Source organism: Podarcis liolepis (genome assembly GCF_965112155.1).
Source record: "Podarcis liolepis genome assembly, chromosome: 7".
Classification (NCBI taxonomy): domain Eukaryota; kingdom Metazoa; phylum Chordata; class Lepidosauria; order Squamata; family Lacertidae; genus Podarcis; species Podarcis liolepis.
The window spans coordinates 88567319-88593937 of NC_139561.1; the positions used below are offsets into that span (position 1 = coordinate 88567319).

Here is a 26619-nt window from a genome sequence, read left to right on the forward strand (position 1 = left end):
GTGGTCTGTGGTGTGTCTGTGGATTTGTGGTTGAAGACGGGAGACAGCTCATCCATTGCATTAATATTCATATAGATTTTATTTGTATTTTTATTTCTTATATTGCATTACAATTTGAATTCTATGGTATTCCTATTGTAATGCAATGCATAGAGTCCTTATGTAGGTTCTCTATCGGTAGGAGAAAATAACAGAGGCCAGCCAGAGAATATTGAGAAACAAAGCAGCTAGTAAGCCTGATCTTTATTAAACTGTTACAACAGGGTCTTCACTCACCACATGCAGGAGGGAGGAAGAACCCAGAACATTGGAGTGCAAGCTCTTATATAGACTTTTGAAATTGCCCACCCTGGAGCCCAAGACCACCCCCCTGAAACATCATACATACATCACAGAAGGAGGCGGTCAACAGCAGAAATCCTGTTTGCCAGGGTACCTGATAATGGTCACGTGAATCCAGGTTACAGTCGCACCCTATTCATACACTGATACGCCCTTAAGACAGGATTTGTGAGCAAAGAGACAATGGGGAGGTTTTCCCATTTCCTTTGTCCTTGCAGAGAAACATTTGAGGTCAATTTTGGGAGAGTCAAAATGGTTTCAGGACTTTTTTTCCTGTACGGGACTTGACATCTTTCCGCAGGGCCTGCAAGACAGAGCTGTTCCACCAGGCCTTTGGTCAGGGCGCAGCCTGACTCCCTCCTTTGGCAACCTCTACAGAACTTTAGCTTAATGGTTGCCATCAATTTGATTTTAATTAATTTTTATAATGAAATGTTTTTAGAATGTTGTACTATTTTATTGTTGTTAGCCGCCCTGAGCCCGGCTTCGGCTGGGGAGGGCAGGATAGAAATAAAATTTGTTGTTGTTGTTGTTGTTGTTGTTGTTGTTGTTATTATTATTATTATTATAAAATTTGTTGTTTGTTGTTGTTGTTATAAAATTTGTTGTTTTGTTGTTGTTGTTATTATTATTATTACTACTACTGTTTCAGACATGTGGTTTATATATTGATGTATGTATTTGCCGGGTCCATTTGTGAACATTTATTTTATATCTTGGACCAGGGGTCAGCAACCTTTTTCAGCCGTGGGCCACTCTGCCGACCCTCAGACCATGTAGTGGGCTGGACTATATTTTGGCGGGGGGGGGGGAGGGGATGAACGAATTCCTTTGCCCCACAAATAACCCAGAGATGCATTTTAAATAAAAGCACACATTCTACTCATGTAAGAACACCAGGCAGGCCCCACAAATAACCCAGAGATGCATTTTAAATCAAATGACACATTCTACTCATGTAAAAACACACTGATTTCCAGACCGTCCGTGGGCCGGATTCAGAAGACGATTGGGCCGCATCTGGCTCACGGGCCTTAGTTTGCCTACCCCTATCTTAGACCTTATACTTCTCATAACAGCTCTAATACCAATTACTGCCCTAGATTGCTGCTTAGAATCACTTGTTAGAAGGGTTGACTTATTGCCTCGTTTTAGTTTTGAGCCTAGCGCAGGGTTGACCCTGACAACCGCCTCCAATATTTACGCTGTTAAGGGAGGTTGTATGAAACACTCTTCAATAGATAAGCCAGACTGTCTCTGAGGGCTCTTCCACACTTCACTTTCGCTTGTGCGGTGCCTGGAAAGCATAGGTCTGCTAGATCAGAGCAAATGTGAATCTGGAGAAAACTCAAAACTGCCATTTGCTCCGACTGAGCAGTAAAGCAGCAGGAAGTGCAGATAAGCCCTAAGTCAGGGTGGGCCAACTTTGGCAAGACACCAGATGACAACTTGAGAAGTGTCCTACCAGTCATAATAAGGCCGGTGGACTGGATTGTAAGGCTAACAGCTGCTCCCGTGTTTGACTTGATACAGTAATGGAAGTAGGTTCACAAGATGGGCAAAATAATATGTTGTGACTCCTATTTAAATGCATGCATTTGTTTTTGCTCCAACCAAAATGTTGTAGGAGGTGGGGATTTAAAACAAAGATCTCTTCTCGTTTTCTTTACAGCAATGACAAGCAGAGTTATATATATCTCTCCAGCTTCCCGAATGATTCCCCCATCAAATATTTCGTTCAGTCGTTTACTGGGGAAATTGCCTTTGTGACTGACCGAGAGGAGGTATGTCTGCTTATCTTTCTCATGGATCCAGTGGCTGGCTGTTCTAGAGCAGACATGTCAACCAGGTCAATCGTGATCTACTTGTCGATAGTGAGGTGTCCCTGGTTGATCCTGGTTGATCTTTGGATCCCCTGATTGATCTCCAAAGAAAGAAAGAAAAGCTCAGCAACGCTTGCTCTCTAAAAAATCTCAAAAACTCTGGTCAGTCTTCTAATGACAATGGGTAAATCACTGCCAGTTCTTTTATACTGTGAGTAGATCGCAGTCTCTTGGGAGTTGGCCATGTCTGTTCTAGAGGAACAGGGCTTAATATTGCTGAGGAACGTATGATTTCTTTCTTTTTCATAACCTTTATTTTGAAATGCAAATAATAGAAACAGGACAAAAGGCATCGGCCAACAGGTACAAAGGTAAAGGTACCCCTGCTGGTACGGGCCAGTCTTGACAGACTCTAGGGTTGTGCGCTCATCTCACTCTAAAGGCCGAGAGCCAGCACTGTCCGAAGACATTTCCGGGTCACGTGGCCAGCGTGACGAAGCTGCTCTGGCGAGCCAGCACAGCACACGGAAACGCCGTTTACCTTCCTGCTAGTAAGCGGTCCCTATTTATCTACTTGCACCCGGGGGTGCTTTCAAACTGCTAGGTTGGCAGGCGCTGGGACCGAGCAACGGGAGCGCACCCCGCCGCGGGGATTCGAACCGCCGACCATGCGATCGGCAAGTCCTAGTCGCTGAGGTTTTACCCACAGCGCCAGCTGCGTCCCAACAGGTACAAAACAGTTTAGTTAAACTATTTGTATCCTTTCTGTCCTTGTGGGATTCTCAGGGTGGCTAACAAATAACACACACAGACACAGCAAACTAATGAAAATATAGCAGAACAGCAAGTGGCAGAAATAAAGGACATTTTTGGAATTTATGTTAGAGCCATTATATAAACCAAAGATTTCATAGCTTGTAGTGTATAATCTAGCCCTATCCATGTTTATTCAGAAGGAAAGCCCAATGATTCCAACAGGATTTTTTTCAGGTGTTGTGTTCCCCACCCATCTGGCTGGGTTGCCCCAGCCACATTAAATAACTACCCTACACAGGGCTGCCTTCAGATGTCTTGCAAAGGTTGTAGTGTTACTTATCTCCTTGGCTCAGGGGTCGGATAACTAGACCCTCCAACATTTTTCCGATGAAAATAAGGACATGTTAATGCAAGTGAGATTGCTAGTCTCTTAATCATTCTGCTACATTATCAACCCAGCTCTGTGTGTGTGTGTGTGTGTGTGTGTGTGTGTGTGTGTGTGTGTACACACACACACACACACACACACACACACACAGAGCACTACATCGCTTGAGCATTACTTTCCCTCCTCTTTCTAGATTTGGGTTTCCAAAGAACTTGGCACAGAGATTAAAAAGGTATATCCATCAGAAGCCTGGGATGTGTACAATTATTTGCAGGTGATGAGAGGCTCACCACATTACAGCTTGACCCTGAAACATTCCATACTCACCATTTTCTATGTTGATGGACACTTGGAAGAGGTGAGTGCATTAGGCTGTGTTTGCCTTGACGGGTAATCCGGGAGGTAGCTGGTTTGAAAAGGTAGCCATGACACCACTCAAGGCATGTGTGGTGGTGTGGAGGCGCTTTCATGAATCCGGAGTCACCAGTGCTATTTTTCTAGAAAAATAATGCCAGAACTCTCTCTGAATGGCTCCCTTGTTCTCTTATACAGTGGTACCTCGGGTTAAGTACCGTATTTTTTGCTCTATAGGATGTACCCGACCATAGGATGCACCTGGTTTTAGTGGGGGAGAACAAGAAAAAAAAAAATTCTCCCCCTCTCTGCTCAGCGCCCCTTCAGCGAAGCAGCAGGAGAAACGGAGCCCCTTCCATTTCTCCTCCCGCTTCGCTGAAGGGGCGCTGCACAGCTCTCCCTCTCTGCTGAAGCCAGGAGAGTCTTGCTGTCCCGGCTTCAGCAAAAGGAACCTGAAGCCTTTGGAGCGCAGTGCGAGGTCCCACTGTGCTCCAAAGTCTTTATCTCAGTTCTGGAGGTGTTGCTGAACATGATAAGAAATGACCAGCAGGTCAAAGGAGTGCAGGTCGGAGCTAAACATTATAAGTTAAGAGCGTTTGCAGATGACTTAGTATTGACTTTGCAAGAGCCAAACACTAGTACGAAAAAGGTTTTAGAAATAATACAACAGTTTGGCCAGGTAGCTGGATTTAAGTTGAATAAGCAAAAAACTAAAGTTTTAGGGAAAAACTTAACAGATATGGAAAAGGAGAAATTTCAAGAGGAGACAGGTTTGACAGTGGTCAAGAAGGTGAAATACCTAGGGGTTTACTTAACATCTAAGAATGTGAATTTGTACAAGGACAACTATGAAAAATGTTGGTCAGAAATTAAAAAAGATCTAGAAATATGGTCAAATTTGAAACTGTCAATGTTAGGCCGGATTGCTGTGATCAAAATGAATGTATTGCCTAGAATGCTATTTTTGTTTCAGACCTTGCAGATTCTTGACAAGATGGAATGTTTTAAGAGGTGGCAGAAAGACATTTCGAAATTTGTCTGGCAGGGCAAAAAGCCCAGAATTAAATTTAAAATATTGACAGACGCTAAAGAAAGAGGGGGTTTTGCCCTGCCGGACTTAAAATTGTACTATGAGGCAGCAGCTTTTTGCTGGCTGAAAGAATGGATGCTCCTCGAGAACACGGACATCTTGGATCTGGAAGGTTTTAATAATGCTTTTGGTTGGCATGCATATCTTTGGTACGACAAAGTTAACAGTGCCTTTAAAAATCACATTGTCAGAAAAGCTTTGTTTAATGTTTGGATAAGATATAAAGATCTATTGGAAAATAAAACCCCTAGATGGGTGTCACCAGTGGAGGCTAAAGCAGTGAAGAAACTCAATATGGAGGTCGGATGGCCGAAGTATTGGGAAATTTTAGAACAGGATGGAGATAAGTTCAAACTACAAAGTCATGAGAAATTGAAACATAAAGTACAAAATTAGTTTCAATATCGTCAAATAGTGGAATTTTTCAAACAGGACAGGAAAATCGGTTTCCAGGTGGAAAAATCAAAATTAGAAACCGAACTGTTAGAACCCAACACTAAGAATTTATCTAGAATGTATAACTTGTTGCTGAAATGGAATACACAGGATGAAACAGTTAAATCGGCTATGATTAAGTGGGCACAGGATGTTGGACATAACATTATGTCAGCTGACTGGGAATGGTTATGGAACACCGGCATTAAGTTTACGGCATGTAATGCCTTAAAGGAAAACATCATGAAAATGGTTTATAGGTGGTACATGACCCCAGTCAAGCTGGCAAAAATTTATCATTTGCCCGATAACAAATGTTGGAAGTGTAAAGAGACTGAAGGTACCTTTTATCACCTTTGGTGGACATGCCCGAAGATTAAGGCCTTCTGGGAAATGATCTATAATGAAATGAAAAAGGTACTCAAATGTACCTTTTCTAAAAAACCAGAGGCCTTTCTCTTGGGCATTGTCGGCCAATTGGTGACAAAGAAGGATAGAACTTTTTTCATGTATGCTACAACAGCAGCAAGAATACTCATCGCAAAGTATTGGAAGACGCAAGATTTACCCACTCTGGAAGAATGGCAGATGAAAGTGATGGACTACATGACATTGGCCGAGATGACAGGCAGAATCCGTGACCAACGAAAAGAGACGGTGGAAGAAGAATGGAGAAAATTTAAAAGTTATCTTAAGGACTACTATAAACTTAATGAATGTTAAAATGTTGTGGTTTCCAGAAACAAAGGGGTACAGGGATACAAGGTTAGAATATAAAAGAGGACTAAGATGATAGAGATTGGAAAGTAACAATTGGGAGTTGCTAGTTGAATTATGGACATTGGGATGCAGAGAGGGGGGGTATGGGGAAGTCCAAGAAAAGAGGTTTATGAAAATAGGTTTGAAACTATACGTGTATGTTTGTCATTTTAAGTGTTTGTTTGTCTTTCTTAAAAATTTTGTAAAACCAATAAAAATTTTATATAAAAAAAAACAAAGTCTTCACGGATAGCCACCAACCCCTCTCGCTTTCCAGGCTTCAGCGAAAGCAACGCGTAGCCTCCGGAGCGCGGAAGGAGCGCTCCCTCTGCGCTTCGGAGGCTTCGTGTTGCTATCGGCGAAGCCAAGGAGCCTGCATTCGCTCCATAGGACGCACAAACATTTCCCCTTAATTTTTGGAGGGGAAAAAGTGCGTCCTATAGAGCGAAAAATACGGTACTTAATTCGTTTTGGAGGTCCGTTCTTAACTTGAAACTGTTCTTAACCTGAAGCACCACTTTAGCTAATGGGGCCACTGCACTGCCGGAGCACGATTTCTGTTCTCATCCTGAAGCAAGGTTCTTAACCTGAAGCACCTGAACTCACCACTGCCGCTCACACCCTGATCTGAAACATTTGGAATTGAAAGTAACACTGGGATGTACAGTCTTGCTCTTGCTCCCATTGCTGTGTTGCTTGGATTCTCATCACATTTGCAAGACAAAGAGCTGGCCAGCTGCTCAGGTTGGTGGCAAGGTTTTCTTAGCAGCAGCAGAGCTGCTAGGGCAGTTAGGGACCAAAGGTGGACAAACTACCCCAGAATCACAAAACAGAGAAACCAGTAGGAGAACACTTCAATCTCCCAGGACATTCTATACAAGATCTCAAAGTAGCTGTTTTACTACAAAGGAATTTCAGAAATAGACTGGAAAGAGAAGCTGCTGAATTGCAACTCATTACCAAACTTAAAACCATGGAGAGACCTGGTCTGAACAGAGACATTGGATTCTTATCTCATTATACATGACTAAGCCATTTCTCACCTTCTCACCCCTTGCCTTTTCCTGTAAGACCTATTACAGTCGTTAAGAGTCGGCAACAGGCTCATCTCAGCTATCTGCCAATCTCCCATTCCCACCACCCTTCTGAGTAATACCCCTCCCCACCTTCTCACTATATAGAAGGATCTGGCAACTTCTGTTTCAGTGTATCTGAAGAAGTGTGCTTGCACACGAAAGCTCATACCTAGAACTAACTTAGTTGGTCTTTAAGGTGCCACTGGAAGGAATTTTTTTATTTTTACCCCAGAAGGAGCATCATGTGTCCCCCACCAGAGGTACGACCCCTCCCCTAACACTCCATACACGTACATCCCATTACATTATTGACGTGCATCCCATTATGTAACAAAACACTAGAGGAGAGGTGATAAATTTAAAATGTGTTTTGTGTACCTGATTCCTCTAAATCTGTTAACCCGGGCTTCTTTTCTTTCAGCTGGTTTATTTGGCGGATACTGCAGACAATGGAAGATTAGTCCGAAGGCAATTCCCTCTGAGTCATGTCCTTACCTATGACCTGTTGATAACAACCCCTAACAAAGAGATGAAACACAAGTGAGTGGAACACACAAAGTATGGTGTCATCACGTTTGAACTTTTCTCAAACATCTGGCAGGGCAGAAGTAGTTTTGCAAAGGCTCTTCAAAGTCTCAGGCCTACTGTCTCATTCATTTGCAAGGTAGCTGGGATCCATTTCCTCTTTCAAATCTTTTTTCTATCCTCTCTCTGCAGCTTTTGCAACAGCAGACTATGGATGATGGGGGCTCTTCACCTTAGATTAGAGGCCTTGCTCAGGTCTCCAGTGCTTCTCCTCAACCAGAGGAAATAACTGGTTGCAGGAGCAGCTAGCAGCGAGGGGTATCATCTCACACCTGACCTCCAGTCATCTGCAGCACTGTACTTTTCTGGGAAGGGGTGGTGATAGCAATCTTGGCAAAGCTTCTGCTTTCAGCCATGTTAACTAAGACGATCAACTTTTATTTCACTGTAATTTGTAGGGACGCGGGTGGCGCTGTGGGTAAAACCTCAGTGCCTAGGACTTGCCGATCGTATGGTCGGTGGTTCGAATCCCCGCGGCGGGGTGAGCTCCCGTCATTCGGTCCCAGCTCTTGCCCACCTAGCAGTTCGAAAGCACTCTTAAGTGCAAGTAGATAAATAGGGACCGCTTTATAGCGGGAAGGTAAACGGCGTTTCCGTGTGCTGCGCTGGTGCTGGCTCGCCAGCTGCAGCTTTGTCACGCTGGCCACGTGACACGGAAGTGTCTTCGGACGGCGCCAGCTCACGGCCTCTTGAGCGAGATGAGCGCGCTACCCTAGAGTCGGACACGACTGGCCCGTACGGGCAGGGGTACCTTTACCTTTACCTTTAATTTGTAAGTATTTTTCTGCACACTACTTTGCTGTATTTGCTGCCTGCATTGAAATGTAAGTAAACCTTTTTCATTTATGTTACTAAAAATGTGTAGTTCATTCTCTGCTATGGGGATGAAGAGGGGAAGGTCAGCAGACCACATAAGAAAGAGCTAGAAAGATAGAACTGCCTAACTCACAGGTTTAATAAGCTGCAAAATTATAAGTGTTCTTATTCTGCTAAAAAGGCTTCACTTTTTTATTTCTCACAGAAACATGGGATAGGAGGTTTAGATCTAAATCTATGGGTTTAATCCTTAATTCATCTCCCACAGTATTATGCCCTGAAATTTTTGGATAGAGGACAGAGGCTATAGGGCCTGGGGGTTGTGTTTAGAATGTGCTTTTTGTATGGGAATTTGCAGTCAAAATAACTTTGCTTGTTTTGGTGAATAAGGATATGAAGGGGTTAAGACTCACAGAGTTCCTGATGACAAGAGAAGGCAGTGTGTGACATCACTTCCTTTGAGTTCTCTGGTGTGATAAAGGCAAAAGGGTTTAATCTTTTCTACTTTCCCCTGCTTCAGAACTCAGCCCACCATGCTTCTGTTTGGTCTCTGCTTCTTTTTGAATTAAAATATATATTTTGTAGGGATGCGGGTGGCGCTGTGGGTTAAACCACAGAGCCTAGGACTTGCCGATCAGACAGTTGGCGGTTTGAAACCCCGTGACAGGGTGAGCTCCTGTTTCTCAGTCCCTGCTCCTGCCAACCTAGCAGTTCAAAAGCATGTCAAAGTGCACGTAGATAAATAGGTACTGCTCCAGCGGGAAGGTAAACGGCGTTTCCGTGCGCTGCTCTTGTTCGCCAGAAGCGGCTTAGCCATGCTGGCCACATGACCCAGAAGCTGTACGCCAGCTCCCTCGGCCAATAAAGCGAGATGAGCACCGCAACCCCAGAGTCAGTCACGAGTGGACCTAATGGTCAGTGGTCCCTTTACCTTTACCTTTATGTATTTTGTAATCTAGAAGTAGAATTTGCCTGCCTTGTTTTCATCACTGTTAACTGCTAGAATCAGGTGCAAGACCTTATGTAATTAACCACTATTTCATAATCTGCACCCTGTTGCGTGATTCTTTTAATTAAGAGGGAAAGGGAGAAAATCCAGCCTAGATAAATTGCAACAAGGCTACACAGCATAGTCCCAGATTTTCCACTTTAATGCTGCAAGGGATGGTGTTTTAAGCTCTCGAACTTTCTACTCACACCGCAATAAAATCCATCCAACTGTTTGTTCTTAGTGGATTAGACTACATCAGATTCGCCCACCTTTGCCCATTTGCTGTTGTGCGCTATGTGAACCTACCTCAGCCACAGGAATTCACCCGGATGGAACATTATTTTGCCATGCCTCCTGAGATCATGGAAAAAACTGGCTTTCATGACGAGAAGTCGCTGATTGTGTACCAGGGACTCGTCTATCAGCTGCTCCAGTTGCACTCATCTTACCACAGAGTGAGGATACCTTTTGTTTATTTGTGTTTCTCTTTTGAGGGGCTGAAAAGTCGCTGGCCTCAGAACCACCACAAGACACAGGCTTTAGCTTCTGTCTGGCAGCAAAGTCCTCAAAGCTAAGTCCCACCCCCCCAATCCAAAACAGCTGTTGAAACTAACAAGGATAAACCAGCAAAAAGAAAATTGTGTAAAGGCCTTTATTTTTTTAAAACCAGCTGCCTAAAACAACCAAGTGATTGCATTCTTCATGGCAAAGCATTCTGCTGTTTGCTCCACAAAGGCACATGTTGCTTATGCAAATTAAAGTAAGCAAAATAAAGCTCGCTATCCCTTGGACTTACTATTTAAACACAGGCCTCAGCCAGTGGAAGCCCTGATCCAGCATCTATTTCTGGGCACTCAAGCTGAATTGTAACGTTCCTGAAGAGCAGGGGTCCGTACGGTTTACCTCGCCTGGGACGGTTCACTCCAGCAGAGATCCCTCTGTGGGCTGGATTGCGTGTGTGTGTGAGCACGCGTGCCTGCAATTTCCGGTGTCTGCGCAGGCGCCCTTTCTGGCCCTGCAGAAGCAAGTCCCCATGCCACGCTGCGCCGGTTTAGCACAGCACGCAGGGGGGGCTTGTGGGCCGGTTAAACGACCCCGGTGGGCCGCTTGTGGCCCATGGGCCTTAGGTTGCCTACTCCTGCTGGAGAGCATCCCAGGATGTTTTGGAGAATGCTGTCTGACATCATAGAAGGAGATCCAATGTAGTAGGCCCCCCTTCTGACCCTGTCGGCCTCTCTGAAGCCCTGGCTCAACTGGAGTTATAGATCCTCCATGTAGGGAATGTGATAGGAATTTTGAGGTCTTAGATATATGGTAATGTAAGGGAAAAGGGCAATTTTTGTTTACAACAGGAAGCAGCTGGAATCTGAAGCCCCCCTGCTGCTCTGATTTTCCCTCCCCCTCCTCGAAATTGGGATAAAAATTTAACTACACATTTGAGCACCTCTAAACTGCTCCCTCTCTTTTCTTGCTAATGGAAGGAAAAACATTTGAAAGCTTTTAAAAATGCTTTCTGCAAAGGTCCCTACTGTTTGCTTTAGTTCAACAGTGTTGGATGAGGCAGCTAAATGACCTTTGGGTTTCCTCTCCCCACCCCCCACCCCGCTTTTGATTACATCCTTCTTGTCCAAGTGAGAGATGCTTCACTCATCATCATAAGCATATAAGAATCTTCTGTCTCCACTGTCTCCTTAAATAGCGCAGCAGGCATCCCACTTCCAGTAGTCAGAGGGAAGGCCTATGTAAAGTTCTAGCCTCCTGTAACTCTAGAATGTTCCAATCTAATAAGAGCATGAAGGGGTTAAACCATAGGCTAAGCCTGGAGAAGAAATGAGTGACCAAGCCTTTGGTATCTTTCATTCCCCATGTGGACTTCAGTATGTAAGGAGCTCTGAACTGGTCACTCCAGCCTCGTGATTTTAACCAGCATCCTTTGTTTCATAATAGTAATTAATAATAATCGTAGTAGTAGTAGTAATAATACTAATTTATTTATACCCTGCCCATCTGGCTGGGTTGCCCCAGCCTGCATTCTCTCTAGAATTTCCCCCCTCTATCAATAGTTTAGAAACTTTTACCTTCTGTAACTACACAGTGTTTTAAATGCCTGTGCATATTTTCTGACCGCTGTATGGAAAAGCACATGAATCTGACCTTTGAATTTTGTAAGTAAACCTTTTTATGACTTGCCAAACATGTGGTCTGGCTCTGTGCCAGGGAAGTGGGACAGATGGAAAGAGCTTCTAGAAGGGGACATTTTGGGACTCAAAAGGGCACATTTTAAAGGTTTCACAGACTATATTTCTCTCCGGCATGTTTTTGTGATGTTAAATCTCTGCTGGGCTTCTCCCACCATACTCGGGTCTTGGCTTCCAGGATTCCAACATGCCAACTTACTATCTCTCATGCCACCGCCTGTCTTTCTTCAACCCCTTCCTCTTAGGAGCTGCCACCACCTGCCACTTCATCCACCCAGATCGGTTGCCATGACCTCTGCTTGGGTGGACCACAGCAGGGAGGTTTCTATGCTGTCCCACACTAAATAAAATTGTATATTATTTCTGCATTTCTAAACAGGTTTTGCTGCTAATTTAGTGATCGTTTTTGTGCGCCTGTCTGTCTTCAAACTCACCCTTACCAATTCTTTTTTTCTCCCTAGGCTTATGCTGACCCAGTCCATGACCCCACATGGAGATGGTGGAAGAACAAGAAAGAGGATGCGGTAAGAACAAACATTTTGAAAAGCATTCCTTAGATACAACTGCCCTCACCACTCCATGATTAAAAGTAACCTGGTCTTAAACTTTCTTTTTTAAGTAAAAAAACCAAAATAAAGTGATTTTGATATTCAAGGAGAGAGGGATACTGTTGTGTTTCCTGAAGACACCTTTTTTTTTTTGACTGCTTGCTAAGGGATTTGACAGTCAGTTGATGTGTGATAGACACACATGCAATATGAATCATTTAGTAAAGAAACAGTCATAATTTTGATGTATGAGTGTTTCCTTTTCCTAACCAACATGCTTCACCTTTAACTGCTGCAACACCCAATTTTGCACCTGGGCTTTGCCCCTATCTTCACTGTATGCCTTACCTTAGGCAAGCCAATACTTACCAATCACACTGTCAATGGATAGCAATACTGGCCTCCTTTCCAGGACTGTTGCAACCATGACTAAGGTACAGTTTATGGAGCACTTGGAAGGAAGAGACAAAGGGTGGGGCCGGGGAGTGGAAGATGATCATTTTCTTGCTTCCCAGGAATACTACACCTATGTGGCAAGCAACTGGAACACCTCGGCAGGCATCTATGTCGACATGGCCAACTACATCAAGATGTACGATCAGCTGCCTGAAAACTTACTGCCTTCCAAGCTCTACTTTGACAAGAACACCGAATACACCTTCTCTCTGTACCTGAGCATGAGAACAACGAAACAGAGCAGTAAGGGGTGTTGAGCTCAGGAAGTGCTGCGATGGAGGAAGGGAGGGGCGGATCTGTCACATAAAACACAACAGTTACAGGGCATCTCCCACACCCAACTGAGAATGTAATGTTGATATCTACTGTGAACTTCTTGTTTCTTGGGCATGTGGTGATATCTAAGGCCACACTCAGTGAAGCCATGATGTCAACACGCCCCCCCCCATAAGGTGTTTACACACACACACACACACACACACACACGGTGAGTCGTTTAAAAGAGGCCCTGTGGATACAGAGTACACATGTTCCACGGGGCCTCTTTTAAAAGACTAACCCTGTATATGCGGATGTCTTGCAGTGGTAATACGAGTTGGCCTAGGCTATGCTTCCTCCTAATTTTGACTTGTGATCCTCCCTGCTTTTCTTCTGATTTCTGGTTCTACAGTAGCACAAACATGGAACAGAACTGAGGGGCTGGCAGAGGGGATGTCATGGATTGGCTGGACACAGAGAAATTGGGGGGGGGGGAGGAACCAGGTGGGGAATCCCCAAGGGAAGAAGGCTCAGAGCCCGGGGAGTGGTGGTGGGGCAAGGGTGAGTGGTCAGAGGGAGCAGACTGGGAGGCGGAAGCTGAAGAGGTAACAGGGTTTAGTGAGCAGGAAGAGGCGGTGGCAGAGAGCAGTCCAGAAGTAGAGGCAGAAGCGGAGGCTGGAGAGGAGGGAGGGGCAAGAAGCAGGCTGGTCAGGCTGGTGCAGAAGCCAGGGTGTCTCCCCCTCTTGCTGTGACCAGCTCTCCTCCTCAAATGTCTCCCAGAACCTGAAGAGGGTGGAGCAGAGACAAACAAGGCGGAGAAGGCTCAGATTGCTTGGGAAGGACCTGGGCTAGGAAGCCACTGTGGGGAAACAGGGACCTTCAGTCCTTGTAGCTGCCTCATTGAGGCAAGATCTAACGGGAGGAGTTGCTGTGCTCACTAGGCCTGGTCTCTGGAGCTCTTTGTTCCTCTGAATAAAGAGTTAACTTCACTGACACCATGTGAGTTATTACAGATCTGCTCCTGGCACCCCACCCCTGACGGGAGAGGTCTCCAGGAAAACCGTGATCACAGGCTTTCGTCTCAGCAGTGTTACTTATTTACAAGATATATGTTCCATCCCTCTTCACGGGATCTTACAGTGGGCCACAACAATTCAAAAAACAATAAGAACAAAATGGAATATACTAGAATAGAATAAATAGAATACACTCGTCCTCTGCCTACTAAATACAGTATATCAGATCGAATAGCCATGTGACCCAGTAGACAGACAATAGCCCTCAGCCTGCTCAAAAAGCCTGGTGGAAAATGAGTCTTCTGCTGGTGCCGAAAGATAACCAACTTCGGTATCAGTCAGAGCTCGAAGCAGAGAGTTTTCCATAGCTGGGGTGCTACTGCCAAGAAGTAAGAGGGGGTCATATCTCACATGGTTGCTGCATGCCCAGCGAGAAGAATACTCATGGCAAGCACCAACATTCTGTTCCACATGTACATGCCCTATTCTTTTGCATTGGCTGATAGCTTTTTCATTTTGCTTGCAGTGGGGGAGTCAGCAGATGAAAATTCTCTCCAAAACATCTGGCTCACTCTCATCTTAGCCCATCCTGAATATATTCATACACATCTACATAGGCAGGAGCTCATCAGCAGAGGTTCAGTACTATATCAGGTAAGGGCCTCTCAAATCCTAGATGATGAAATGAGGCAAAATCCCCCTTGAAAAGTCAGAAATGCAGGCTTGCTCCGATCAGCATTTTGAAATGTGAGAAACCAGAACCCCATTCTTATTTTGAGACATATTTGAAACTATGCTTGCAAACTTATGTTTGCGCAAAATTTCTGGAATCTCTGAGCTTATACAGAGTGCCTTTCTGCAAGCGTAATGAAGGTCTACAAATATTTACGTTGTTTCATGCCACCCCAGTCTCTGAGCTTTGTGTGATTCCAGGGGTTCCAGGCGCTCACCCAAGGTTCAGTTTCCTCGGAATGTGACGTCTGTATGTCATATATAGCTTATTTACACGCACATACATGCTGAGTCTACGATGGAGGAGCTTATAGCATTGCATCCCAGAAGGTCTTGTTTCTTCCATCACCACATTATATGATTTATAGCCTCTCTTCACCTTAAGGTTCCAGGATGGAATACAAAATATATGTTAAATCACAGCATTATAGATCATTAGAACCAATATAAACAACAGCCGGAAATGTCAGTACTGCTGAGAAGAAGCAAACAACAAAGATTCCTGACATGCGCTTAGAGGGTGGCAAGATCTGATATTACAGTGGTACCCCGCAAGACGAACGCCTCGCAAGACGGAAAACCCGCTAGACGAAAGGGTTTTCCGTTTTGGAGGCGCTTCGCAAAACGAATTTCCCTATGGGCTTGCTTCGCAAGACGACAGCCCATAGGGAAATCTCAGGGACAGCGGGGAAGCGCAGCGCGTCTTCCCCACTGTCCTCGGACCTCCTACGAAGCCTGGCGGCGGGGCGGGGAAACCTCCACCCGCCGCCGGGCTTCGGAAGGCTCCTCCGAAGCCGGGCGGCGGGGAGGGAACACCTCCCGCCGCCGCCCGGCTTCGGAACGGTGCTCCGAAGCCGGGTGGGGGGGAGGGAACACCTTCTGAAGGCGGGCGGGGGGCGAAAGTCTTTGCTCCCCCCTGCCTGCCTGTCCCGGAGGGCTTTTGAAGGCGGGGGGGAGCAAAGACTTTCGCCCCCCGCCCGCCTTCAGAAGAGGTCCAGGACCTCTTCTGAAGGCTGGCGGGGGGCAAAAGTCTTTGTCCCCCCTGCCTGCCTTCCCAGGGGCTTTTAAATCGCCCCGGACAGCGGAGAAGTCCTCCGCTGTCCCGGGGCGATTTTAAAATGCCGCCCGCCAGCATTTTAAGATCGCCCGGACAGCGGAGAAGTCCTCCGCTGTCCCGGGGTTTTTTAAAATGCTGGGGGTGGGAAGAAAAGCCCTTGTCCCCCCCCCCAGCCTTCAGAAGAGGTTGGGGGACAGACTGTCCCTGGACCTGGTCTGAAGGCGGTTTCCCTAGGAACGCATTAATTGATTTTCAATGCATTCCTATGGGAAACCGTGCATTGCAAGACGAAAAACTCGCAAGACGAAGAGACTTGCGGAACGAATTAATTTCGTCTTGCGAGGCACCACTGTATGAGTATTCTTGGCCATCCATTCTGCACCATTGAGTGGCTCACAAGGAGAAAATGCCATTAGAGAGCTGGTTTCTTATTAAAACTGATTCCATTTTAAACTCCTGTTTCTTTTGCACCACTGCATCTCTTCGTCCTCACAACAACAGATAGTTATTCATGACAAAGGCGTTTACCCGTATCAGCAGCTGAGTGGGAAGAACCTTCTGAAGAGTTCTTTTGGCTTAAAGGTAAGAAGGCAGTCTTTGCTGAAGTTCCAGGGTCTTGTCTTCTATCACAGAATTGTTGCTCTTGGGCTAGGATAGGCCACCTGGTGCCGCTTCAGTGCACCAAAGGTGGCACATGAAATCAGTCTCCTGCCGCACTGCTTCTTGCTTCTGATCTGTTGAGTTGTACTCCTCTGGTATACAAGTGGCTAGAATTTGCCTTTCCCCTGACATTTGCTTGGCTTGTATTTACTTTCCCCAGGTTGCACACTCGGGAATGAACTGCTACGAGTACACATCCAACGGACCACGGATAAGGGTAAGGGTGGCTTGGATTGCTTGAAGGGAAGATAATTTCTCTCAATTCTCTCCTCCTGGTAGCAGCCCCGGAGGAGGCAGTTGGCACCTGATACTCAGGATTTCCAGTTACAGATAGGTAGCCGTGTTGGTCTGCCATAGTCAAAATAAAAAAAAATCCTTCCTTCCAGTAGCACCTTAAAGACCAACTAAGTTAGTTCTTGGTATGAGCTTTCGTGTGCATGCACACTTCTTCAGATACACTGAAACAGAAGTTGCCAGATCCTTCTATATAGTGAGAAGGTGGGGAGGGGTATTACTCAGAAGGGTGGTGGGAATGGGTGATTGGCAGATAGCTGAGATGAGCCTGTTGACGACTCTTAACGACTGCAATAGGTCTTACAGGAAAAGGCAAGGGGTGAGAAGGTGAGAAATGGCTTAGTCATGTATAATGAGATAAGAATCCAATGTCTCTGTTCAGACCAGGTCTCTCCATGGTTTTAAGTTTGGTAATGAGTTGCAATTCAGCAGCTTCTCTTTCTAGTCTATTTCTGAAATTCCTTTGTAGTAAAACAGCTACTTTGAGATCTTGTATAGAATGTCCTGGGAGATTGAAGTGTTCTCCTACTGGTTTCTCTGTTTTGTGATTCTTGATGTCAGATTTTCACAAAATCCCACTTGTCTGGGAGAAGCTCAGTAATTCTGGAAAGGCAGCTTGTTTGCCGCGAACAGTCTTCCTCTGCAGCCTACAGCTGTGGGAATTGTTTAGAGGTGTGGCGGCCACCTTGACTGGCCTTGCTTTTGTGGCTTTGTTGGGTGGCAAATTAAGCAAGCCATGTTTTTCTTCTCCAGACTATGGCATAGTGTGTGTGGGGGGGGGGGGCGATGAGGTCCGTAGTCCCGGGTGCAGAATTCGGGGGGGGGGCGCAACCAGGCGCTCCCATGACAAGGCCACATGGCTGCCATCTTCTGGAGCCACGGGGAGGCGAGCTGCACCCGAGCGGTGGTGCCTCTTTCTCCTCATGGCTGGCTAAGGGGTGCTCACACCTGGGGGCGGAACTCCCACCGGCTGGAGTCTGGACTTTTCTGGCCTGCACCACTCCTTCCCTTAGGGCCTCCCTTGGCTGAGGCATGCGCCCTGCAGCAGGAGCATAGAAGGAAAGCTGCCCGCTCACCTGGGACCCGCTGGCACCTGCCCTTGTGCTGTGCAGCCAAGGACAGGCGGCCGGTAAAAGGCTGCACTTGGCACCTCAGCCTGGTCTCGACTGCCCTCCTCCTAGGCCTGCTGTAGCTGCAGCTCTGGTGGTGCTGAGACACCACCAAGCCAGCCAGGGATCATCAGCCGCCGCTCCCACCAGGGGCTCACCAAGCTGAGAGGGCAAACACTGTGACCAGCTGGCAACCTCCGTGAGGAGTGGCCACCCCAAGGGCGCAACAAAGTCTGCCTGTTGCCTTCCGTGCGACACCTGCCAGGAGGTGCAATCCTTGCCTTGTCAGAAAAAAAATAATCAAAAAAATTCCTGCAGGCCAGACTTCTGTTCCAAGGCAGAGGAGCAGAACTAGTACAAAAGCGTGGTGAGTCCTCTCGGGTGTATTCTGGGGAACCCTTCATGAAGGTCAAGGTGAAGGTACCTTAGGCATTGACCGAGGGGTCCTCCGAGGAGATGCCTGTCCAAATTATCCCCTGCAACATGCAGGGATTCCGCAGCAGACACAGAGGTGAAAAGGAGTCCTTTTAAGAGAGGGAGTTTGCAATCCAGTGTTCTAAAAAAGAAACAACGAAAAAAAGGCCACTTATCCTTTCCAATTTACTTGCCCCCACAGGGCAGTTATGTGTCGACTGTCTACATTGGATGTCCCCCAGGCAAGAGGCTAGCTTTTGACATTACTTCCACTAAGAATGAGACTACCGTCAAGAACAAGCGCTACTTTGATTGTATCAAGCAAGACCCCGAGATGCCTTGCTTCTCCTTCAACGATGGTAAGGCTGGGGTGAAGTGGGGTGTCTGGGTGGGTCAGATCTGTGAGGCTCATAGATGAAGTTAATTAAGGAATGATGGATGCCAGGCAGAAGACACATGGTGATACCACACCTGCTTGATTCATTTGCAGTGTTTTACCCTTCTTTTTTGATCCAAGATATGGTGACAGGAGACTCGGGACGTTTCAATGGAAGGTAAGGGCTGAGCTGTGCTTTTGATGGCATTTTGTCGCTTTGCTGAACTGAAATCAGTGAATCTCCACTGAGCATATTGTTCAAAGGCCAGGGGGAGGGTAAGATGGAGGCACCTAGGTCAACGTTTTCGCTGGGGACTTCCAGGTAAAGCTGAAGGCCAATCAGAGGAAGCCCTGTTGTCGCTAGGGAAGGACAGAGAAGACTGTTTCCAGTCCCTTCCATTTTTGTACGTATTCGAAAAGGCATTCCACCCCATGTCCACATTAATTTTCAACTCTGCATCTAGATACATGTTTTTAATACATTTTCTCTCAAAATATCCAATTTGATGCGTTTTCTTTTTGAGCTGAGAACTGCATCGTGAACTCTGGAGAGGTGTGAAGGATGACTAACTTCTGATCTGCACCTTAGTCTGAGTGGTGTTGATTGGGTCAGTTTGCATCAAAACACACCAAGAACAAATTCCTCAAGAGTCCCTAGTTGCTAGGTGACACCCTTGAAGGCAAGAAAATTGTCTGGCAGGTATACATTTGTACTAACGGTACACCCCAGCTGATCTAGCATCACGGCTAAGGACACGGCTGGGGAACCTCTGCCATGAGCTTAGCTTGGTGGCCAGAGGCAAGTCTTCAGTCGATGGGACACACAGGAGATCCATGAATAGGACACCCTAATTTTTTAAAAGGGAAAGGTACCTGGGAGGATTGTGGTGGCCCACGTACCAGCATGCCCAGAGGAAATGGGTTATTTCGACCCATTTTAATTTGGTTTCAGGCTTAGGAATGGCTCTAAAACTGCCCTGGTTGGCAACCTTTATCAGGAGAGATACAGAAGGAAATGCTCTTGTTGATTCCCCTGACCTGTCAGTGACTGGTATCCTCTGGGAGTGGGTCCCCGGCTTGTTTGTTGTTTGTTGTGGGGGAGGAAGGCAAAGGAGAATGTTAGCCGCTTTGAGATTCCTTTGGGTAGTGATAAAGCTGGATATCAAATCCAAACTCCTCTTCTTCTTCTTCTTCTTCTTCTTCTTCTTCTTCTTCTTCTTCTTGCTGTGATAGGAGAAATGGCAGTTTTGTCCGAGCTGTTTGTGAATGGGTGTGGTTTTTTTAACTGTTAAAGCTTGTGCAAACTCACCTCCATCTTGCTTATTCTGCTGGCAGCTACATCTTCAGAGTAATTGGCGGGGGACCATTTGCGATAGAGAACATCAGATACTTCAGTGAGGAAGAGACCTTTCAGTACAACACAGTGAATGGCAGGTGACCACATTTTGCAGACCCCCCACAGTGCCTAGCATTGTGACCTTAGCTGTTTAGTATCTATGTCTTATTCAAATGCAACATTTTTAGTCAGTTTAAAAGACCCCCTTTTGGGACCAGTCTTTCCAAGCCCGCGCACCATGTGAACATGCCCACGTAAGAAAAGTGCTGGTTTGCCATATGAGAGTGAGAGAGCGCAATTAAATAATCACAGGCTCCCCCAACTGCCTATGCACAGGGGAGGCTGCTCCTCCAGCCGGTTCACTCCTTCCAGATGACTAAGGAGAAGCAATACCTCAGCAGTGCTAAATGGCCCTAGTGCAGAAGCCGCCAATGGCCGCCTTCTCAGAATTGTGGACAGAGGAAACTGCCTCATACTGCAACAGACCATTGGATTATTCTGTCCAGGGACTGGGGACTTGCTGAATTCTGACAACATCTGGAGGGCCACTATTGCCAGTGCACTCTGATGGGCAGTGTCTCCACAGTGTCTAAGGAAGGGGGAATCTTTCCTGGTCCTTTTTCCTGTAACCATTTAACTGGAGATATCAGTGCTCAGACCTGGACCCTTTTGAATATGAGGCATGTGCTCTGCCTACTGATCTGTGGCGGCTTGGGTTGTGGCTTACCAACAGCCACTTGTCTGGTCTGTGATGAGAATTGCCTCCACTTTGGGAGATAGAGCAGAGAAATAGCTGTGAGCTGCAGTGCTTTTTTTTCCTTTAAAAAAATGTTTAGGGGTACTCTCATTTTGACTCAAGAAAATCACCATTTTATTGTTCAAATTGGGAAAAATACAGGAAATAGACAAAAGTACAAAGATTCACAAAACGTGTAGGGGTATGCGTACCCCAGCGTTCCTCCAGAAAAAAAGCACTGGTGAGTTGTAAGAGATTTGATTCTTCCCCCTTCTATTTTGAAGCTGATAATGAGCCATAGCTGATGAACATAGGAATGTAAAAGCTGGCAAGGGTGGGTGGGTAACAACGGGCTATTAAGGATGTGAGTGGCCTGGTAACCACTTTAGGCTTCCTTGCAAAGCTTAGCTGTCTTAATTCATGGTTGATTTCATATTCTCTTTCCAGTGCAACATCAAGTTTGATCTGGCTTAGGGCTGAAATGCACGAAGATAAAGTTGATTCTGAAGGTTTTCATATCCTCTCTCAAGCCGAGTCTGGGATTTTGTAAGGAAACATTTGCTGTGTCTTTGGGTGTGGGTGTCAGTTTCTGATCTAAAATATTTCAGTTTCTGAAATATGAAATTTGGTCGGCAATAAAACATAAGAAGAGCCATGCTGAATCAGGTCAAAGACCTGTCTAGTCCAGCTTCAGATTGTCATGGGGCCAACCAAGTGCTCTTGGAAGCATTCAAGAAGCGTTGGGGTTGCGGCCATTTTTCCACTTGTGCTTTCCAGCAACTGGCATTCAGAGACACATTTGTCTCCAACGGCAGACATATAACATAGCTATTGTGGCTAGTAGCCACTGAATTTGCCCAATTCCCTTTTAAAAACATCTAAGTCAGTGGACATCACTACATCGGGTGGGAACAAGTTTAACCCTGTACTGTGTGAAGAAGGCCTTTCTTTTGCCTGTCCTGAATCTTCTAACATTCATCTTCCTTGGATAATAATAATAATAATAATAATAATAATAATAATAATAATAATAATTTATTATTTATACCCCGCCCATCTGGCTGGGCTTCCCCAGCCACTCTGGGTGGCTTCCAAAAAAATATTAAAATACTGTGATACATCAAACATTAAAGGAGCTGCCTTCAGATGTCTTCTAAAAGTCTGGTAGTTGTTGTTCTCTTTGACATCTGGTGAGAGGGCGTTCCACAGGGAGGGCGCCACTACTGAGAAGGCCCTCTGCCTGGTTCCCTGTAATTGGCTTGTCGCAGTGAGGGAACTGCCAGAAGGCCCTCGGTGCTGGACCTCAGTGTCCAGGTAGAATGATGGGGGTGGAGATGCTCCTTCAGATATACTGGACCGAGGCCATTTAGGGCTTTAAAGGTTAGCACCAACACTTTGAATTGTGCTCGGAAACGTACTGGGAGCCAATGTAGGTCTTTCAAGACCGGTGTTATATGGTCTCGGCGGCCGCTCCCAGTCACCAGTCTGGCTGCCGCGTTCTGGATTAGTTGTAGTTTCTGGGTCACATTCAAAGGTAGCCCCAAGTAGAGCGCATTGCAGTAGTCCAAGCGGGAGATAACTAGAGCATGCACCACTCTGGTGAGGCAGTCCGCAGGCAGATAGGGTCTCAGCCTGCGTACCAGATGGAGCTGGTAAACAGCTGCCCTGGACACAGATTTGATGGATGTCCACAGGTTCTAGTCGAAACAAAATAAAAAGAATCCTTCCAGTAGCACCTTAGAGAAGAACTAAATTTGTTATTGGTATGAGCTTTTGTGTGCATGCACACTTCTTCAGATACACACGCAAGCTCATCCCAATAACAAACTTAGTTGTTCTCTAAGGTGCTACTGGAAGGATTTTTATTATTATTTTGTTTTGACTATGGCAGACCAGCACGGATACCTACCTGTCACAAGTTCTAGTGTTATGAGGGAGAAAAACTCCTCTCTGTCCACTTTCTCCAAGCCATGCCCAACTTCATGTCCCTCTTATCATGTCCCTGCCTCTTACTTGCCCTTTTCCCAATTTAAAAAGGCTTAAAAGTTGTAAACTTTCCTCACAGGGAAATTGTTCCAACCCCTAAATCATTTTGGTTATCCTCCTCTAAAAATGTTACGGCTCTACTAGTATCCTTTTTGAGGACATGTGCTTTATTTCCCTTCTGTTTCTCTCTTCTTTGGGTCACCTGCCATCTGCCAAAAAGTAAAGGCAAAGGACCTCTGGACAGTTAAGTCCCGTCAAAGGTGACTATGGGGTTGTGGCGCTCATCTCCACTTTCAGGCCGAGGGAGCCGGCGTTTGTCCACAGACAGCTTTCCGGGTCATGTGTCCCGCATGACTAAACCACTTTATTGTCCCCAGCTAGGGACATGAATTGAAACAGCCTACCATGTAAGACATCATAAGGCAAAATCCCTTTCCTTCCACAGGTGGGTGTGCCAGACGAATTCTCCATGCTATGATATTGTCCCTCAGGGTCCGTCTGCTCCTGATTATTTTTTTGTGGTGGAAGTATCAAACAGGTAGGTTTGAGTTTTTAAAATGTGTTTGGTTCATTTTAAAAAGAATTAAATTAATTTACAGTTGAACTGAATTATACTGATAAGCTACCTTTCAGCCATAAGAACTCCTGAGCACAAGTTAAAACAATTCACAATCAAAAGGTGGTGTTCAACTTGAGTTTTACGTAGACTAGACTCATTGAAATTAATGGCCTTATTACGTCATGGGGATGGGAGAAAGTACCACTCTGAAAGCACGGAGAAGAAACATGGTTTGGAAGGTAGTGGACCAGGAGATGAATGATATGAGAAACCAAGAAGAGCCTATGTAAAGATCTAAGCACTGGGAGAGCTGTAAACAGCAATTGACCAAAGCCAAGCTGGCCTGCTCAGACCAGTAGTCAACTGACGTCCTGCCTCTCTTGCTTCCATAGGGGTGTCGACGAAAGCACCTACTGTGATTATGCCTTGGAGTTCATTATCCATGTCCATGGCTTGCGCCTCAGCCCCACCCGGGCCATCTTTCTCTTGAAGGTAACAGCCGCCATGCCTTGAGCATCTTCATTCTTGGAATGAAAAGGCTTTTCTTGATGACCAAAAGGACATCAGGGTCAACACCATGGAAGTCTCCCTGTAGAGGGCATATATGGAGTGCCACACTTGAAAAAGCCCCCCCCCCAGCCATCTAGTCATGACAGACCCCCTATACTTCAGGGGGGCTCTGGTGATGGCCAGCTTCATGGGGAATAAAGTGGCCCTATGGATACCCAAGTTCAAAGTCCCGCCAGGACCACATAACACCGGTTCTGAGAGATCTGCATTGGCTCCCAGTACATTTCCGAGCGCGATTCAAAGTGTTGGTGCTGACCTTTAAAGCCCTAAACGGCCTCGGTCCTGTATACCTGAAGGAGCGTCTCCACCCCCATCGTTCTGCCCGGACACCGAGATCCAGCGCCGAGGGCCTCCTGGCGGTTCCCTCATTGTGAGAAGTGAGGCTACAGGGAACCAGACAGAGGGCCTTCTCGGTAGTGGCGCCCACCCTGTGGAACGCCCTCCCATCAGATGTCAAAGAGATAAACATCTACCTGACATTCAGAAGACATCTTAAGGCAGCCCTGTTCAGGGAAGTTTTTAATATGTAACGCTGTACTGTTTTCAACACTTGATTGGGAGCTGCCCAGAGTGGCTGGGGAAGCCCAGCCAGATGGGTGGGGTATAAATAATAAATTATTATTATTATTACTTCAGGCTATAACGATGAGAACCAGCTGTGCTTGTAGCATAGCACTGTAGAAGACTGAATGAAGGCAGTAGGCCTCTGAAAACCAGTTGCTGGGAATCACAAATGGGGCAAATCCTATTGTCTTGCCTGGGGGCTTCTCACTGCCATCTGTTTGGCCAAAGTGAGGATAGAATTGTTCTTCTCACAATGGCCAACCAGATCTCCCTGGGAAGCCCGCAAGCAAGCATAAGAGTTGCCTCCCCACGTGTGATTCAAAGCAAATGGTATTCAGCGGCTGGTTGCCTCCAACAGTGGAGGTAGAAGGTAGCCGCCGTGGCCAGTACCCCGCTGACAGCCTTATCCTGCATAAATTTCCCTACCCTGTTTTAAAGTTGGTGGCCATCAGTATGTCTTGTGCAAGTGAATTCTGCCGTGGGAACAAATGCCATCGTTCTTACCATGCTTTGTGCCGTTTAGGAAAAGGGAAGCAGAATGGCAGGGAGTGAGAATAGCTGGCCGAACCCAAACAGAAAAAAATCGTTCTAGGAGGGAGGATACACCGCAACACCCTTGTTGCTGATCCCATTGGTTTTATCTTTTGCTAGCCTGAATAACCTTCATCCGCAGAAGGGAATGAACATTTGTGTGCAGTCCCACATTCCTTTCTTGCTCCCTCTCCTAGCAATTTTTGAGGTTTCTGTTCACATACAGGTATTGCTAACAATTAGGAATTAACAACCACCTTCTCTCTTTCCCCCCTCTCCGCTCCAAGGTTACAATAGCCATCATCCTTGGCTTGCTTCTTCTATACATAGTGGTTTACATCGCGGGCCCCTTGGTCAAGGGCTTATTCAACAAAACATTCCGGAGATTGGAGGAAGCTTTAGCTATGCGAATAGGTGAGTTGGCAACAAGCAGGGGCACTAAGGAGGACCAAACCTCCTTGAGACTTCTGTTAGGGAACCATCTGATAGGGAAAATGTGATCTCTTAGCAGGAAGGCCAATTTTGGTTTGCCTTATGGACTTAGGTCTGCCAGTCCCATCAACATGGGAAGATGTCATTTGTATCTTGAGGAGGCAGGGATATGGCTAATCCTAACTCACCGAGAGGAGAGGAGGCTGATGGAACACATCAAGAAAGGTGTTTGAAAAGGGGTGAGGGGCTGCCGGCTCGGCAGGCGAGGGGTGACATAGCTGGGCTTCAGAGCGTGTTTCCCCACAGGGTTGCTGCAGAAAGAATGTAGTTGGTCAAGGGAGCTGTGGACTCAAAAAGGTTGAGAACCTCTGCCCTAAACTGTTGGAGTGGTTCAAAAGGGCATATTCAGTGTAGGAGAGGCTAGGCCAGTGCAAACAGGAATGAAGTAGAAAGAGTGAACAATCTCCTGTCAGTTGTGGATTTTTGAGGAGACCCTCATGGGAGCCATTGGTGACCCTTGGGCCTATGGCCACCTAATGATTTAGCTCAACTGTACTAGGGCAGGCAGGCACACTTTCACAGATGCTGTACCAGGCTGCCTCCCTCTTTTTTTGCTTTGCTAGTCCAAAAACTGGGACTAAGCATGCTCCACGGAACCAGTTTAACAATCAACGTATTGAGCCTCTCAGCTTCTTGTGAGTTACATCTTCAGCTATTTCTGGAACCATTTGAATCTCTCTCTCTCTCTCTCTCTCTCTCTCTCTCTCTCTCCTGCCAGAATCCAGCCTCACCTTCTCATCTTCATTCACCAGTCAAGGATCCCTGCAGCACTTGGCCTCTGAACTCAGCGGGATCAGTTCACCACAAGCCCAATCCCCGAAAGGGCCTCCCCAGTCAAAAACGCGCTAATGTCAGCTACAGCTTCCAGGCCCTTTCTGCCATTAGCCCTGCACTGTGTCTGGGTGCACCATCCCTCTGTGATTCTCCTTCCTCTGATGAGCTTGCAAAGGGCTCCTCTTGGCTTGCAGTGTCCTGACATGGAGCAAACAACAGCCACCTTGGACATAACAACTGAATGACATCTGAATCACAAAGCTTAAAACCCCCCCGCAAAACACGATGGTCTGTGAGCAAGTTGTTCAGTTGGCCCATTTTGCAAGATGCATGGGAACCGTTCCAGAAATCTGTGTCAGTAAAACCACTAAGACCAGTTGGTGGGAGATACCCAGAGACTACCCAGTTTCAACTATATCACCCTAGGCAGCACCTTTTTGCTATTCTTCAAACCCCTTTAGTCATCTCAGGTCAATATGTAATGTATTCCATTGCCCTGATACTTTCTCAGCTGCTGTGCATCATCCTGACGCTAGAA

At 46.3% G+C, this 26619-nt stretch overlaps 1 protein-coding gene across 8 annotated transcripts in view; it reads left to right on the forward strand.

The window, feature by feature from the left end:
- Nucleotides 1-26349, forward strand: part of CATSPERG (cation channel sperm associated auxiliary subunit gamma) — a 46383-nt gene extending 20034 nt beyond the window's left edge. For all 8 annotated transcript variants that reach the window (XM_083515743.1, XM_083515742.1, XM_083515745.1 and 5 more), the window contains 17 exons: nt 2015-2126; nt 3503-3667; nt 7445-7563; nt 9657-9870; nt 12075-12137; nt 12677-12860; nt 14418-14545; nt 16182-16262; nt 16501-16557; nt 18360-18516; nt 18648-18711; nt 19869-19967; nt 21053-21151; nt 23037-23129; nt 23543-23642; nt 25103-25229; nt 26026-26349. In XM_083515743.1, the coding sequence (XP_083371869.1) occupies nt 2015-2126; nt 3503-3667; nt 7445-7563; nt 9657-9870; nt 12075-12137; nt 12677-12860; nt 14418-14545; nt 16182-16262; nt 16501-16557; nt 18360-18516; nt 18648-18711; nt 19869-19967; nt 21053-21151; nt 23037-23129; nt 23543-23642; nt 25103-25229; nt 26026-26156 (1993 nt within the window). In that variant the 3' untranslated portion in view covers nt 26157-26349. The remainder of the gene's footprint in view (nt 1-2014; nt 2127-3502; nt 3668-7444; nt 7564-9656; nt 9871-12074; nt 12138-12676; nt 12861-14417; nt 14546-16181; nt 16263-16500; nt 16558-18359; nt 18517-18647; nt 18712-19868; nt 19968-21052; nt 21152-23036; nt 23130-23542; nt 23643-25102; nt 25230-26025) is intronic.
- The last annotated feature ends 270 nt before the right edge of the window (nt 26350-26619 follow it).